Raw genomic sequence first — 18,599 nt, 5'->3', positions numbered from 1 at the left:
CTCAAATTTGGTTCTAGAATTTCTAGATCCTTACTACATATCTAGAAACATCAGTAACATCAGTTCTAATACGTTATCAAAACCTCATTACTCGTAATTATGTAGTCTATTACCTCTAGTAGTTCCTCATGGTCTTGGGAATTTCCTTGCTTATTATTAATAGTAGATACATATTTCCTTGCCTCAAATTTGGTTCTAGAATTTCTAGATCCTCACTACATATCTAGAAACATCAGTTCCAATCCTTACTAGGTACATAGTGCCTATCTAGAATCATCTCAGTCTTTATTAATTTCTAAACCTTACTAGTACCATAGGCTTGAGCTAGTACCATAAGCTTGAGCTAGACTCTGTTACTTGTTCATCTATGCTGGTACCAGTCTTTATTATTTCTAAACCTTACTAGTACCATAGGCTTGAGCTAGTACCATAAGCTTGAGCTAGTACCTTGAGCTTACTTGTTCATCTATGCTGGTATTGTTGATATCAAGTGTTCTGCAGCCAGGATGCCAGTATCTTGCTGGAATGCCAATGTAGTGCCAAAGTAGGAGAACTCTCAGCTCAGGTGGGAACCTTACCTCTGTGCCAATCTCTCCTCATCTGTTTCTAGCCAGTCTGTTATCTCGCCTTATCACAGGCACTTCTCCAATTTGGTTTCTTATTCTTTTGATCGAGATTTATTAATTTTTCGACAAGGTTTCCAATTGAGTTCATATGTATTTTGACTTTTTTCGAGTTTTCGCGACCTATTTTCAAGCTTTTTTAAATTTGAGAATTTGATTTTATTTTTATTAAGCGTTTTGTTACCTTTCTAACAAGGTGCTTGGATACCTACACAAGAATAAAATTTCTGATTTATATTATAAAGCTTTTTTATCATGATTTACGCCTATAACATAAGATTATAACAAGTCTTCATTTAAATTTCCCTCATTTTTGATCGGTGTTTTTACTTTTCAATTTTTTGCTTGTGATTTTTTGAGTGTCAAGTTGTGTGCCTAATTTAGTTGAGTTATTTCCACCATGACATCCAAGCTGAGACGGCCTCCTCTATTCACCTACACTAATGGAACCCGATGTGTGACGGCATACACACCACAAATGCCCCCTCAGTATCCACAACCACCCCCCGTTCCACTAAAGGTAAGAGAGGATGTTTTATAAAGACCGTTGCAGATTGGAAGCGAAGTCGCTCGACTTTTTAGAGACTATGTTTTCAAGCGATTACGCGTTATTAAATGTCGCCTGACTGCTTTTCCAACGTGTAATGTTGAAAGATTTGATTGCTGCGAGAAATCTGCTCTCGTAAGGTGCAGTGATGACTAGTAAGTTAGATCCAAATGGAATGATTCCAAAATCAGAACATTAATGTGCGGATGTGCACCTCATCTTCAACGTATACATACCTGTACGAGTAAATCTAGCCCAACTGATGTACTTACCTATCATGAGGTAACATTAATGTGCGGATGTGCACCTCATCTTCAACGTATACATACCTGTACGAGTAAATCTAGCCCAACTGATGTACTTACCTATCGTCGATAATTAAGCACTCCCTAGCAACCATTAACTCTTAACTAGAGAATGACAAACACTCTCGTGTTTACATCGCGACTTTCGCGACATTCCCCACCGGAATAGAGCCCTCTAAGGCTTAAATACATCAAAAAGTGTAAAAATAGTATACAATCAAAAAGTCGAGTAAGCATTGAGCCATAATCCAAAATCAAAGCTTACAAAGTCAGAAAGTGTACAAAAGTTGAGTGAGCACCAAAGCAAAACTATTTACAATCAATGAAAATTCGAAAGCTGAATATTGGCCACAAGAAAACTCTGAGGTAATTAACCCACTTGAAACCTGTGGAACAAAAGTGCTCAATTAAATACAGGAAAATAGCTTGGCAAGTTAATGGTTTGGACACAGATATGAAATAGGGATAGACTGAACCAACTTCATCGAACTGAATATCTTGCCGCACTTTACATTGACTAACTTCTTGGGAGAGCTGAAAATTTTATACATTAACAACAATAAGCAATGTCTGAGAAATATAAAATACAAATAACCAAAGAATTCTGGTGTGTGAAATAAGGGCCCGTAAAGCACGGGTTGTTTCAGAGCGTCTGGCACGCTCACACGCACGTAACCGTCACATGCCGAATCCAAAGGGGTTTCACCCGACTCCAACTCTGGAGTATTAGTTTCGTATATGCCTGAATCGTCACTCACGATACTCTCATCAGGGGCATCATCTGTCATAGTCTTCATTGAATCCGAATCACTGTCTATCATATTTGATACCCAGGTACCCAGAGGACACATAGGTGTCTATCACATATGATACCCATGTACGGAATGGGTTAAAAATTTCTCTTTGAGACAAGAAAAGCGTCCTGCCATCCTGACTGCTTTCCACGAAACAAAGGGGTTATCTGAAAAGTTATCTGGTGATTTGTCGAAATTTTCTGACATAATTTGAGAAGCTCGTATAAAATTAAAAGGTCCAATAAAAGGTATTTCTTTCCCTCCTGTCCTGACCTCCTTTTTTCTTAGATCTCGGGACGATAAGACCTAGGTCGTTATACCCTCTATCAAACATCATCTTCAAAAAAAAAAAAAATAATAATAATCTTTTAACCAATAATCAGGCTGGTCTTTGCAGTTTCCCCTAATCTAACATCTTGAAAAAAAAAAAAATCCTTATTTTAAGTGACGAAACAGGACGGGCCCTCGAAAGCGTTGTCGGGGCCTTCCTCCCATGTTTCCTTGTTTCACCGAAACTTCTGAACGATTGGGTGTTGTGATTTTGATGAAATTTCTCTTAAATTTTGACCAGCTCTTCTCTTTTTTAGTAGGGGCTTTCTTCAGTTCACTATAGTCTGAACTAAAGGTACCGTACTTATTATTGTTTTCAAATAGAAACACAGTTTTTATGAACTTCTAAAACTTACTGGACTCCCGTTGATCCAAAACACAAAGACAACATTCACCTGCTGATATCATCCAAACATTCAAAACTTCCAAACATCTTATTAGAAATGAACGAACTTTCATATTTTTCGTTGATTATAGGCTCGCTGATAGCTTGGTTACGAACCTCACAAATCGCCTTAATCGTGTTTTGTGTGTAAATATTTCCCCTTTATAATAGGCTGTAAATAGTCATTAAATTTCCAAAGAAAGTCATCAAATTTGAAAGCTAATGATGGTTTGACCTGTCCGCTGTCCGCAGAACTCTCAGATAGGTAGGTATTACAGGTAGATAGATCTAGGTACCTAATACGTGAGTAGGTAGTAGGTAGGCCATATTATGTGCCTCGTCAGCCAATCTGTTCTACTGGCCATTATGACTACTGGCTAATCTATTTATTAACCACATAGCGGTGTAGAGAGAGAAAGAGAGAGAGAGAGAGAGAGAGAGAGAGAGAGAGAGAGAGAGAGAGAGAGAGATTCACAAAACACAAAGAGTTAATGAGGATCATTAGGCAGTAAATGATGGTAAGACAACATTTTTCCCCATTTCTCCACCGATTAAGCACAGGCTTGCTTAAAGATTCTTAACTGCTCAAAAAGGGGGGGGGGAAGCTGCTCAATATTGAGTTTCTTTCCCCTCTGAAGGATACGATAGTACGCTGAGATTGCCCTGATTGGAAAATGAATAATATCTTCATTAAAAAATAAAATCATATATTGTTTTTGAACGTCCAAGGGATTTTGAACCCACACAATCCTTCCAACACCGCACCCTATGTGTAAGGTGCCATACCCATTTGCCTTTTTTTTTTTGCAGTTTTTTTTTTTTTTTTTTTTTTTTTTTTTTTTTCAAAAGAGGAGAAAACATTATGGTCTTTTTATATTAATCTTTATTTGTTTAGCCTAAGTCTAACTTTTTGTTTGGTTTTGTTTATTATTTGTCACGCTTACCTTTTATTCTGAGATTTCATTTTTATTTTTTTTTCTTCTTCTTCTTTTTTTTCAGTTTAATTAAGGCGTCATTATGAATAGAGTCTTATAAATTTCCACCTACTTTGATCCATTTAATCTATTGAAAATGAGGAAATGTCTACAATACTAGAGACCGTTACTGTGTCTATAGTAAGTACTGCAAACAGATCATTACTTTCTATATATGTACTTACTTTAGAAATTAAACAACCGTACGTTGTGCATAAAAGAACTTGGAAGGAGGCCGGATATTGTTTTTGAACGTCCAAGGGATTTTGAACCCACACAATCCTTCCAACACCGCACCCTATGTGTAAGGTGCCATACCCATTTGCCAATCTCATATAGAAAGTAAGGAACCGTACTTTGCATTGATTCGCCAAAGTGCATTGACTCTGAAGGCAGGCACCTGACAAATCATGCACAAAGTTATCTGGACTCGTAACATAATGGAATTGTTATGTCTTGCACAGAACATAACCAGTTGCAAAGAACATAATGGTCTTGAACACAACCTGACTCAATAAATTGCATTGACTCTGAAGGCAGGCACCTGACAAATCATGCACAAAGTTATCTGGACTCGTAACATAATGGAATTGTTATGTCTTGCACAGGACATAACCAGTTGCAAAGAACATAATGGTCTTGAACACAACCAATAAACTTTGCTGTCCTGCATGACAATGATAGAGTAAACTCTATTCCTTTAAGTCACTTTACTCTATTATTTTACTCAGTTTACTCTATTTGGTTCCAACTCATGTCCGGTGTACAACAAGGTAAAGCGTATACGTGAGCGATGGTCAATTCAACTGAATGAGCTGTCAAGAATACACAATCTTGTTGTTATGAACTTATGAATGACACTCTATGACTCTACACAAAACGGTGAACTGACTCGATAAACTGAACTTGAAGGATAATATAGGTACTCGTACGAGTATCTTGGTTGTAAAATCGTGGCCAAATGCCTGGAAAAACTGCAACAGACTTCTTTTGAATCTTCAATAGAGTCAGTATGTTTATCGCAAACATCCGAAACGTACGTCGCGTCATATATAGTTTAACCGCAGTGTTCAAATAGCATCACAAAGAAATGTTCAAATTCCTTTGATAGGTAGGTAGGTAGGTACCTGAAAGTTATAAACTGATGAAGGATAATATAGGTACTCGTACGAGTATCTTGGTTGTAAAATCGTGGCCAAATGCCTGGAAAAACTGCAACAGACTTCTTTTGAATCGTCAATAGAGTCAGTATGTTTATCGCAAACATCCGAACGTACCTACGTCGCGTCATACCTACAGTTTAACCGCAATGTTCAAATAGCATTACAAAGAAATGTTCAAATTCCTTTGATAGGTAGGTAGGTACCTGAAAGTTATAAACTGATTAGAAAAGGAAGATCGACATGGAATCTATGTTTTCACACCAATTCTTCATAATTTTTGGAATCTGAAACAAAGAATAGTCAGATTTTGTTGATTTTGGCAACAATTAGGTAGGTAGGTACAGTATATACTGTATTTCCGTTCTTTGATTCTATGATTAGTAGATCGCTAGATACAGATTAGGTCGGTCGGTCGGCACCGATTTTCACGCATCACCGACAGGTTTATTTACTCTTTTCGGACTACGGAAGTGTTCTGTGACGAATGTGAAATAGTGTGTGAAGAAAACAATAGAGCACCTCACCTTCTGTGCCCAGGATTACCAGGATGTCTTGAAAGGATAAGCGTTCATCTCCCCAATCTTCATGGACTTCATGTCATGGAGGATACAGACAGGGCCGTTCACAGGGGGGTCCATTCGGGCCCATTTGTCCCGGACCCAGAGTCCTAGGGGCCCTAGACCCCAAAGGGGCTCGATATTCCCAAAAAAGAAAATAAAATACGTGTACCTAATTTTCTAAAACTAGAAAATGACCTGACGCTCTTATCTGAAGTTGTGACATGGAGGGGCCTATTCTTAGAATTATCCCCGAAGCCCGGTTAGGCTGTGAACAGCCCCTGGCATGGAGAAATTTGTATAGAAATGAGTTTGTTCAAAAAGTCGTAAATCCTGGAGTTCACAAAGAGAAATTATCCACTTACGTCTATTCAAGTCTACTTTGGCCTTATTACAGGCTAGCGGTAGTAGAGGTTCAGTGAACTATTTTTCCATGTTGTTTAAAAGTGATTTTAAAAGTTCCAAGATGACATTCCCATTTAGTAGACTTTACTAATGAAGGTCTGTGCATATCTGCTTAAAACAATTAATATCTCTCTCCTTTCTTCTCTCTCTCTCTCTCTCTCTCTCTCTCTCTCTCTCTCTCTCTCTCTCTCTCTCTCTCTCTCTCTCTCTCTCTCTGGCAGGAATTAAAATTAAGATCAATTCAATGTCTCCTGTCTGCCTACGCTGAGTAATTGTCTTCCTACATTGTAGCTATAAGTATGAGAGGTTCTATGTTATAGCGACCTAGACGAAGCTCACACCCATTACAAGCGCTTTTAATTGGTGCAAACAAGAGGTTTTAATTTCTTTTTATTATGGACGTGAATAATTTAATTTAGTGTTCGCTTGTTTTTTATGGACAGGCTCTGGGAATTCCAGTGGTGCAGCTGTGGAATGATGAAAGGATCAAGGGACCTCGTCATACCCAAAATATTAAATTTAGGACATTTGCAAGCGCTTTTAATTGGTGCAAACAAGAGGTTTTAATTTCTTTTTATTATGGACGTGAATAATTTAATTTAGTGTTCGCTTGTTTTTTTATGGACAGGCTCTGGGAATTCCAGTGGTGCAGCTGTGGAATGATGAAGGGATCAAGGGACCTCGTCATACCCAAAAATAATATTAAATTTAGGACATTTCTTTTATAGTTTTTTGTTTTTGTTTTTTTTTTTTTTTTTTTTTTTTTTTTCGACAGGCTCTGGGAATTCCAGTGGTGCAGCTGTGGAATGATGAAGGGATCAAGGGACCTCGTCATACGCAAATTATTAAATTTAGGACATTTGTTTTATAGTCCCATATGCCCAGGGTCTGAGAAGGAGTTTGTATGCTCCTCTGACAGATTCCTAATATTTAGGACGTTTTGAGTTGTCTTTTTTCCCCCCTAGAGAGCACAGCTTGTACCAAAATGGAATATGTGAAGTGATGAAGGGGCAGTCGCGATAACCAGCAACCAAATTTAGAGGAGAACGTGTGCATTATAAGAATAATCCAGAAACCTATGAGAGCAAATTGAAAGAGGCTATACTGACGGCAATAACCAATAAACCCTCCTTTTGTAAGAAAACTTGTCAATATGTATCAGACTTGAATTAACGTAGAACAAAAATATGAAATTAACTTGGGACAAAATTACTTACCTGGTACATCAATATTTGAACCTTCGGGCCCCTCCCCTTTGACAAAATCCTGGATACGGCCCTACGCCAGATCGTGTGGTCGGGTCAACAAATTGAGTTGACATTTTCCGCGATCCACTGGTCACTTGGACTGGAGGTGTTATTGAGGAGTAGGTTGTCTATTGGATCTAGTCTACGAATTCCATGTGGTTCATAGCCACCATGGTTATCTTATCTCAATAATCCATATTCTATACATAGGTATTGTCAACCAGAGTAATCATTGTGGATTATAATAAATAATGTGTAATCAATATGGACAAAATAGAATTGGCAAAAATAATCTATGATTTAGATCAGGTAATTAGAGTCTTCTGAGGAGTCTTTTGTCAAATTGATTTTAAATGGCGATTACCATTATCAGGTACCTAGTTACCTACCTAGATAACGTAGACCTACCTTGCTGAAATAAATATAAAAGTACCTACCAAGTAGCTAAGTAAGAAAAATATAAAGAAAAAACCGATAAAAACATTATTTTATGTTCTAGATTGAAAAGTTTCTTTGGTTCACTGGTTGTCAGTGGTATTGCTACAATTTGCAACAGTTTTCCCCAATTGCGGTAGCAGGTAGACTGTGGCTATACCGCAATGATTAGTGGATTATAATAAATAATGTGTAATCAATATGGACAAAATAGAATTGGCAAAAATAATCTATGATTTAGATCAGGTAATTAGAGTCTTTACGTGGAAAATCACAAAGAAATCGTCATTACTACACCAGTAGAAAACCCAAAATCAAGGACGTGTCGACTATAATGCGTTCTACAATAAAATATTAAATGGCGATTACCATTATCAGGTACCTAGTTACCTACCTAGAAAACGTAGACCTACCTTGCTGAAATAAATATAAAAGTACCTACCAAGTACCTAAGTAAGAAAAATATAAAGAAACAACCGATAGAAACATTATTTTATGTTCTAGATTGAAAAGTTTCTTTGGTTCACTGGTTGTCAGTCGTATTGCTACAATTTGCGACAGTTTTCCCCAATTGCGGTAGCAGCTAGACTGTAGCTATACCGCAATGATTAAGAAAACTATTAATAGTTAGGATGAGGATGACTGCCGCTGGTTTATGTAACCTACGTACTTTCCAGGTACTTGTTCAAATTACTGGGCAGAATGGCGATATAATTGGATTAACTGGGCATAAGAAAATCCTATGGATATCCAGACAATTTAGCCTTCAAATTCGACCACGCAATAATCACACATATTTATGTATAACTCTATGCATGACAGTATAAATAGGTACAATGATAAAAGACAGCTCTCTAGATCTGCAAAGCATGTAAACATTGTATCATTGTAAACAAATTATAAGAACTGGAACCACCTCTATGACCTCTAGGTACTGATCAAAATCTACAAAGCAGTCAAAAGCAGTAACAAAACTTGACAAGAGTAAAAAGGAGCTGAAGCATTTCAAAATACCTAGAGTCTAGGTGCTAGACCCTTGAAAGTTTAAAAAAGTAAATAAAAGCTTTCCTAAAACCTATACCTATCTGAGAGAGCCAGAGAGGATACGCACATCGACATCCCATGGAGTATCGAAGAACATATTGTTAAGAAATTAGGGAATATTGTAAAAAATGGGTAGCCCCCGTTGATACTTTAAAAAATAAATAAATAAACATTACAAGTGATGAGTAAATGAACATGAGACACATGAACATGAGCCTACAATATTGTCCCCTTGATGATGACCAGCAACCTTCACGCTAATCTGTCTGGTAGCCGACCTACCTAATTCAGTACAAGATAAACAAATCATAGCTACTGTCAAAACGAAAACAATAATTGCCATTCACCCCCCCGTTGATACTTTAAAAAATAAATAAATAAACATTACAAGTGATGAGTAAATGAACATGAGACACATGAACATGAGCCTACAATACTGTCCCCTTGATGATGACCAGCACAATAGTAACAACCTTCACGCTAATCTGTCTGGTAGCCGACCTACCTAATTCAGTACAAGACAAACAAATCATAGCTACTGTCAAAACGAAAACAATTGCCATTCACCACCATTTTGACAGTGTACTTGAAGGTGCCTACGACATTTATGGAATAACATTCATCAAGACAAAATATTAATACTCTTGACATTCTTGATAGTAATATCTACTTGTCTCTTGAAGTTGTTGAGATGAAGATAAACCTGACCTGGATAATCCGAATAAGGGAATTTACACATCCTTGTAAATACTACACCACACAACCTACACTAATACGAGTATTTAGCATTGAAATGTAAAGTGCAAAAAATAAACAATGTTAGGTAACTAATATTATCTTCATATTTTTATTTATCTTAGAGAATACAATAAATGATGACATAACAAGAATGTAGATGTACCTACTGTTATGTGAAGATATGAACACATCAAATGAAGGCTAGAGAGACCTGTTAGATGTACCTACCTATCTACAATATTTTTGATTTTAGTCAAAAAATGCTCAATAATTGAGTTTCTGTGGATCATTTATTTATTTTATTTAATGCCTCGTGATGTACCTGGGTACTTCTCAAATTGGCTGACTTGATAGGTAATGCCTGTAGGTACCATGACTAATGGGCAATCCTTGGAAACTATCTGACATCAAGAATTCAATAAATTTCTTTTATACCACATCATTTTCCACTTGCCAAGAACATCTCAGAATGGCCTATCTCAGCCCTGTTCATAACCACGGCCTCAGGTTTCAAGCTGAGATTTTACAATATTTTCTGATCACTGTATGGTAAAGTGCTTTAAAATGCCAACAATTTCTCTGAAAATCTGGTTCTTCTAGTGAATTGAGGCCTTGCAATTGGATCATCATAATCAAACTCACCATTTACAAGAACTTCAATTAAAACAATCTAATTGAAGGTTACCCACCCTCTAATTCAATAAATTTCTTTTAGTATCGCAAGTGAATACAATTAACACATTTTTATTTATCATTTAAAATTAAAAATCACAGTATTCAGGTTTCAAGCTGAGATTTTACAATATTTTCTGATCCTAATTACCTCAGACGACGAAAAAGGTTTGCCTGGAAGTTGCTTTGTTTGGATATTATGTCGGTGGTTATAAGTGAAAGTTATTATCTTTTATTTATTAGCAATAATTGATGTGTATAATGATATCCTCTATATTATTAACACTATTCATCCTTTGTATCTATTGATATTGTAGTCTTGTACCGTTCCTTTCCTGTGTACGAGCATAGGCATGATGTATTGTTCCCATATTGTACCTACAGTGTTGATTCATTGCTTTTATATTGACTGCCTTATCAGAAAGTGCTAAATCATGATTAATTAAGGACTGGGCTGTTGTTGTTAGATAACCTATTGATTTCATCAAGATCATTGTTTAGAACTTAATCAGTTCCGGCAAATTCTCTTGTCATGGCAAATAGATTGTCTACTGCCTTATCAGAAAGTGCTAAATCATGATTAATTAAGGACTGGGCTGTTGTTGTTAGATAACCTATTGATTTCATCAAGATCATTGCTTAGAACTTAATCAGTTCCGGCAAATTCTCTTGTCATGGCAAATAGATTGTCAAGATTGAGCTTTCTGATTTTCCAGCTCTCTTTTGTCATATTGTCTCAAAGAACACTTCTCATTCTTTGGTAGATGTTTTTGTTTTGTGTTGTTTGACATTATCCATTTATTTTTTCTTCTTTTTTCCCCTAGGTAAGGTGATTTGCTTATATCTGATCCTGCAGAACTCTTTGCTCCTGATTTCTTCATCAACTAATTTATCATTTATGTTACCCACCCCTTTAGATACATATTTGTAACCATTGGTGTCCAAACTGTTGCAGGTGCATACGACGTAATAGGCATTGGTTATCATTATAGGCATCTTTGATGTGTCGAATTTTCTCTAGGTGTCTGGGTTCATGGTCAAGGAGAGTGCTCAAGGTGTGGATATAAACTAGGTAACCTAGGGTTCGATGGTCTCAAACCATATCAAGATTAGCAAGTCTGTTGGAATGAGCATGATGTTTAAACTTGGTTTCTACTTCATTCTCAACCTGATTTGGTATTTGGACATGAGAGGGCAACCTTTTCATTTACTAAAAGGTCCTACTTGCTAGGATCTATTTCAGCTCGCCTTTTTTGCTGGGAATGAACCAGCTAGCAGCTCCTCAATAGTCCTCACAAGGCTTTAAATCCTGAAATGAACTGGAGCTCTTTCTATCTCAGACGGTCAACTGGAAAAATGAGACGTCTTGACTCTCTGTTCCATTTCCTCTGTTTTCGTTTTGCTATGCGGAACGTCATTCGATTTAATAGAATATTAGAAAGAGTTGCAATAGGAATTAATGTTCCAAATTGTACGTTTTTCTTGTGAAATGAAGAAAGCGACCTGATGTACAATGAGATGTTTAATGACTGTAAAAACTTTCTTGTCCGCGCTCTGAGAAGAAAACTGTATGGTAAGGGTTCTAGACTTAGGAGAAGATTTTGATAAGCTACCAAGATAGAAAGACGCTGACTTCACGAGAGTTAACGATTTACTTTTAAACTAAAACTTAAATCTTAATGAAAGGATAGAAAACATTGGCACGGTATACAAGATGCATGTAAAGGTCTCTTCCTGATCCCTTGTGTGCCGCGTCCATTTTAATTTAGGACTATTGCACTGAAGATGGGCCAACAATTTCCCTGAAAATCTGGTTCTTCTAGTGAATTGAGGCCTTGCAATTGGATCATCATTATCAAACTCACCATTTGCAAGAACTTCAATTAAAACAATCTAATTGAAGGTTACCCACCCTCCTATTATGGATTACGATGTCCCCTAAATCCAAGTTCAAAACAAGCAGGAACTTTAACCCTCACAGAAATTACCTTCCCTTCTGTCGACAGAGTGAACTTGGTCCTCACAGTCAGATCTAAATCAGACCAGGTAGGTTGAAATGACAAACGTATACTTCTTCACTATTTTTAAAAAATATTCTGGGTTTTTTATTTCATTTTCATTTTACGGACTAGTTTCGCCGGTGAAGGCATCTTCAGCGTTACGGAAATACACATACCTAGTCAAGATGGACCTACCTAGTCAAGATGGACCTTCACAAAGTTACAGAATCTTCAATCTATCACTAAATCAGACCATACCATTGTTTGGTAATGAACTTCCTCCTACATGCTGATCTGCCTCGATCAAACACATGATTTGTTCATAATTACAAAGCAAAATAGTCATAAAGCACTCAAACACGGAGGCAAACAAGCAAAACTCCCAGAGGTCATACAAAGCAAACCGCATGTCATGAAATTTCATGCTTGAACAAAGGGACCATTGAGATTTATTCGCAACACACGAAATCAAGGTGATTGGAAGGTGTTCTTCAAGAATCGAGAATCTTTTCATTGATTTGTGGGTGTAGATGATTTTCTTCCTGTTGTTTGTTGATCCAATTAATCCATGCCTTGATATTTTTAACACAATGTCCTCTTCTTGGATTTCATTCCTTCTTTATTTTTTTAAAAACACTACTTTAACGCTATTCGTTTGTACTCTGTGGTCCTTAGAAACAGAACAGACTATACCGTAGAATAGATAATGGTCAAAAAGTATTCCTTAGATACCTAGGTAGTATACTTGCCAAGAAATGGTCCCAATACATTGTCTAACTCAACAGGAAATACAGACACTCGAGATGCATGCTAAAATGTACAGACATTTGATACAGCCCAAGATAACTTACCAACTGAACTTACTTAACTAGAATTTGGAAGTTAATCCCTTAGAGGTGCACTGCTGCTGAATGTTTAGATTGTGTATTGCTATAATATTCTAAGCAGTTACTTATCCAACTAACGAACCAACCGTACTATTACCAGGGTTGGTTCCACAAAACAGTTCTTCTGGTGTAAGCAAAATCCTCATTGGTATTGTCGAAACCATCAAGAATAACCAAGATATCAGTATATATACTTATAGCCATATCCAACAACCTTCTCTTTCACATCCGAGCCTGAACTTCCCATTCTGTGTAATAATTTTGGACTCGACAAGCCTCTGTGTACAATCTGCCTGGGCCTCGGTGTACTATAATGAGCTCCAAGCTTCTATTCGAGTTACAAGATACTCTTGTGAAGTGCCTGTGTGTACTTCATCTTATCATGTTACAGACTCTTCAAGCCACTGGGAATCTACATTTTTAATTAGCTACTTAATTTGAACTTACATAGGGAGGCACTTGAAAAGTCGCAAAAATTGATTAAATAGGTAGGTACATACTATTATAATAATTACGACTTGAAACTATGTACCTTACATAGGGAGGCACTTGAAAAGTCGCAAAAATTGATTAAATAGGTAGGTACATACTATTATAATAATTACGACTTGAAACTATGTAGAACTAAAGAACTTGAGTGTTTAAGCAAAGTAAGAAACAGTAGGAACAACTACCCCACAGGAGCAGATATCCCCCAGAAATGTGTAAAGGGTGTAATGTAAGTTTATTGGTATTATTCATTTGTCCACAGAAAATTTTATTAGTACCTACCTAACATGGTTACCTAGTACCTACCTATTATTTATCAATATTGGTGGAGATGTCTGTTACTCCTTAATTTTAACATTAGTGGAGATAACTGTTACTCCTTTCTAAAAACGAAATCTGTACTTCATCGCATCATGTCAAACTTGTTTATAATCAAAAATTTATTGAGCATGACTGGACGTGATACCTGTACACAATTTTATTAGTACCTACCTAACATGGTTACCTAGTACCTACCTATTATTTATCAATATTGGTGGAGATGTCTGTTACTCCTTAATTTCAACATTAGTGGAGATAACTGTTACTCCTTTCTAAAAACGAAATCTGTACTTCATCGCATCATGCCAAACTTGTTTATAATCAAAAATTTATTGAGCATGACTGGACGTGATACTTATACATATTTCAGGATACCTCGTCAAGGAGCAGGATCGAAGAAGCAATTCTCACTGTTTGTAGGTGAATGTTGTTGCCTGCTTTCTTCTGAACGGCCTTGAAAGTTCTCATAGTCATTAAAGTTCTCAACCTCCTGAGAAAGGACCTACTTACTGCAAAACCTCCGTGTGCCTGAACCTATTGTTGTGGGTAACTAATGTGCTTGCGATTATTTTTTCGACATGTTTTGTGTGGTTTACACTGACGTGATAAACAGTTTAGAGCTTCTAGTTTTAGAGGTTATCTGTTGGTTCATTTCACTATCATATTTTTATTACTTTAAAACCTTGGAATGTCGGTCACTTATTTGGATAATTTTTATGTACCGCAGTCTTATGACGGATTAATAATACTTTAATTAATGTCTTAATAGATTATACTGTCTCATATCTCAGATATTAATACTAGTATGTCCTTCATTTTGACATTACGACTATTACGAGTATTTTACTGTCGTTCATATTTGGTTTACACTGACGTGATAAACAGTTTAGAGCTTCTAGTTTTAGAGGTTATCTGTTGGTTCATTTCACTATCATATTTTTATTACTTAAAAACCTTGGAATGTCGGTCACTTATTTGGATAATTTTATTTTTATGTACCGCAGTCTTCTGACGGATTAATATTGCTTTAATTAATGTCTTAATAGATTACAGTACTGTCTCATATCTCAGATATGAATACTAGTATGTCCTTCATTTTGGCATTACGACTATTACGAGTATTTTACTGTCGTTCATATACCAAAGACCTCCTTGCACCAGCACGTCATACTATTCATCTTGTAGTAAAATGAATTTACATAGCGAAGGACTTCATTGAAAAGCAAAATGATTATTAATTTAAATTCTCGCCACGGATAGTGAGCTCTTTCGTCAAAATTTCCTAGCGGTACATAACATAGGTAACCTGATTCCTGATTTGGGTTCCCTGAACCAGGACAACCAATAACCTAATTCAGAAATAAGTCCCAAGTTCCCAACTCAGTTGTATCGAATACCTAAATCCTTTGGCAAAAGATCCAATCATGGGGATCATAAATAAACCCAAGAAGACAACTTTGAACCGATTTCGGACCCCGATACTCAGCCGACGTTTGAACAAAACCGGCGAACATTTCATCACCATAATGAACGGAAGATGAGACCAATGCTTTACTTTATTAATTGGTTTTGCCTATTACAGGTAGCAATTATTTACTATTGATAAATAATTTCATTATTACACTGTTTTACTTTAGAATAAGTAAGTACGTACAGGTAAGTAGCTATAAAAGTGTTTCCTTTTGCTTATTTCACGATTTTACTTCATGTAAAACGTGTAGCAATTCTTTCCTTGATTTGCTATTGGATTCGAAGCACATCACTGCACGAACTTTGACGAAACGTAGTAGACTCAGTTCCAGTTTCTTACATACTATCAAAGAATCTTCTTTTCTGCTAGTTAGGTACTACTTTCAGTCCTATTTTGGTCAATTTGACATTTGAACGCACGAGTAAATAAGCATAATGAAAGTATCTTCCTTCAGAATACAAACCTAATGTATCCTGAATGTACCCATTCAAAATAAATTTAGTTTTGGAGAAATTACTTTTCTAAACCCAACTATACACATCAAGTTATTCTCTGCAAGTTTGAGGTTCTGAAATTTATGGCTCGTCATGAGAGCATGTGTTATGTGTTAAACTGTTAGCTTGGGTACCTATTACCAACCTAGTATCTACCTTGTTTGGTGACTGACACCAGTGACATAAAACCTTCATCATAATGCACATAAGTGGTCATATTGAGCATCTCCGTCAAGATCATTTCATATTATTAGCTGATGGATATCTATATTATAATGAAATCTCGAATGTCCACCTATTACCGTATGAAGCAGATTTGCTGTTAGATAATTTTGACTCATTTATGGTACTATTCCATGTTTTTGGCTGTAAAAGAACATGTCTCTATGTATTGTATATTCTTCCTAACAGGATACCAACTACTCAAACCAGATCTTGTAGGATCACAAAATAGCGTCGCGTCGTAAGAAGATCATCAATAAACATCACTAAATGGATGTTAAACTTGAAGCAAATTAGGTAATCCTTTAGTTACCTAAAACTACCAGATTAAATTAAGAAAAAATCAACGTAGTTAATTTCTGAGCCATCAATTCTGTCTCAGATTGGCTATTGGTATTGGTTCACCCACAAGAGTTCGTTCTAAGTTCTGCAATACACTATTGTACTTTGAATACCTAATCATACCTGAATATGGAGTTACGAAACTTTGTAATCATCGTGAACCAAAAGACCTTGGGAACTTTGATTGAAAATCGAAGACTGATAGAAAACCAAAACCCCCCTGTCAGTGACATTTACACTGAAGCAGTAGTAGTTGCATCCAAGGCTCTTTTGTGGACTTTGCGAGAAGAGAGGTGTCTTAGGCAGATATAGGTGCAGAGTTTAGTTTATGGATATTCTTGCTCTTGAGAGTTTTAAGTGAATAATCATCGAAGTGCAATTCGTTGGGGAACATACAGTCAATAATATCTGATGTCCCTGGTAGAAATCACTTTTTATGTAGGTACCTAGATATTAGGTACGTATATTTTGCAATTTCATGGGATCCTGATTCAATTTGGGAAGATAGAGAAAAATATCAAGGATCTATTGAAATGTCACTCTAAAAGTAAATCTACAAATTCAAATTCTGAAATCTACACTATGTAGAATTATTGTAAATACACGTCTATCGAGCACAGTGTAGATTGTATTAGATATACCTTGACCAACCCTAACAGAACAATCGATTGGCAAACGATTATCGCAGATCGATGTGCCTATCTACTACCCTAGATGATGTTGGGTTCCCTGAACCAGGACAACCAATAACCTAATTCAGAAATAAGTCCCAAGTTCCCAACTCAGTTGTATCGAATACCTAAATCCTCTGGCAAAAGATCCAATCATGGGGATCATAAATAAACCCAAGAAGACAACTTTGAACCGATTTCGGACCCGGATCATAGCGAAGGACTTCATTGAAAAGCAAAATGATTATTAATTTAAATTCTCGCCACGGATAGTGAGCTCTTTCGTCAAAATTTCCTAGAGGTACATAACATAGGTAATCTGATTCCTGATTTGGGTTCCCTGAACCAGGACAACCAATAACCTACTTCAGAAATAAGTCCCAAGTTCCCAACTCAGTTGTATCGAATACCGAATACCTAAATCCTCTGGCAAAAGATTTAATCATGGGGATCATAAATAAACCCAAGAAGACAACTTTGAACCGATTTCTGACCCGGATACTCAGCCGACGTTTGAACAAAACCGGCGAACATTTCATCACCATAATGAAAGGAAGATGCGACCAATGCTGCATCTAGATAACAAACTGGGTCAACCATTCAGGTCTAACATTTATATCATACCAACCATTAATAAGTTTATAAATATTTCTCCACAGATAGTCATCAAATGTTGTAAATGTTCCCAGCGTTCGTGCTTTCATAAAAGTTCGAGCTTTTTGTGGATGACCCGGTAACTCAGCCGACGTTTGAACAAAACCGGCGAACATTTCATCACCATAATGAACGGAAGATGAGACCAATGCTGCATCTAGATAACAAACTGGGTCAACCATTCAGGTCTAACATTTATATCATACCAACCATTAATAAGTTTATAAATATTTCTCTATTCAGCAAAAGACCAGGACAAATTACCCACTTACCTATTCCACGCTTAGCGATCTTCAGTCAACATATCGATGTCGTGAGGAGAAACGATCAAAATAACGCCAATACAAATCAGATAATGTTACAAGATTGAAATGTTGTAATAATTGATTTGTTGAAATTGTAATATGACGTGATAACAATCAACCATCGGATCTGGTTCATCTAAACCTGGCTACGACATCTTGGCCAATAAATGGATGGGTGACTTAAACATATTTTGTGGAAAAAAGTTCATCTTAAAACTGTCCGTAATCGTGAGATATGGCTCGCTGGGATTAGTGCTTAGAGCTCGTTGCTAATAAAATATTTCTCCACAGATAGTCATCAAATGTTGTAAATGTTCCCAGCGTTCGTGCTTTCATAAAAGTTCGAGCTTTTTGTGGAAAAAAGTTCATCTTAAAACTGTCCGTAATCGTGAGATATGGCTCGCTGGGATTAGTGCTTAGAGCTCGTTGCTAATATATTTGAGAGTTTGCAGGTCAACCTGGCTTGACCTGAGTATGCAAAAGTTCAGATGTACTTGGAGCTCTGAACATCATCATAACAGTTT

General features: G+C 36.5%; 1 protein-coding gene across 2 annotated transcripts in view; it reads left to right on the top strand.

Annotated features, from left to right (window-relative positions):
* Positions 1 to 659: 659 nt before the first annotated feature.
* Positions 660 to 18,599, top strand: part of LOC103510076 — a 29,717-nt gene continuing 11,777 nt past the window's right edge. Inside the window, exon 1 of one of the 2 annotated variants that reach the window (XM_008474711.3) lies at positions 660 to 1,143. In XM_008474711.3, the coding sequence (XP_008472933.2) occupies positions 1,024 to 1,143 (120 nt within the window). In that variant the 5' untranslated portion in view covers positions 660 to 1,023. The remainder of the gene's footprint in view (positions 1,144 to 18,599) is intronic. The other variant, XM_026824236.1, reaches the window with a different exon arrangement.

The sequence above is a fragment of the Diaphorina citri genome, unplaced genomic scaffold, assembly GCF_000475195.1.
Source record: "Diaphorina citri unplaced genomic scaffold, Diaci psyllid genome assembly version 1.1 scaffold556, whole genome shotgun sequence".
In the NCBI taxonomy this organism is placed as follows: Eukaryota; Metazoa; Arthropoda; class Insecta; order Hemiptera; family Psyllidae; genus Diaphorina; species Diaphorina citri.
This window is presented reverse-complemented; position numbering and strand designations above follow the sequence as displayed.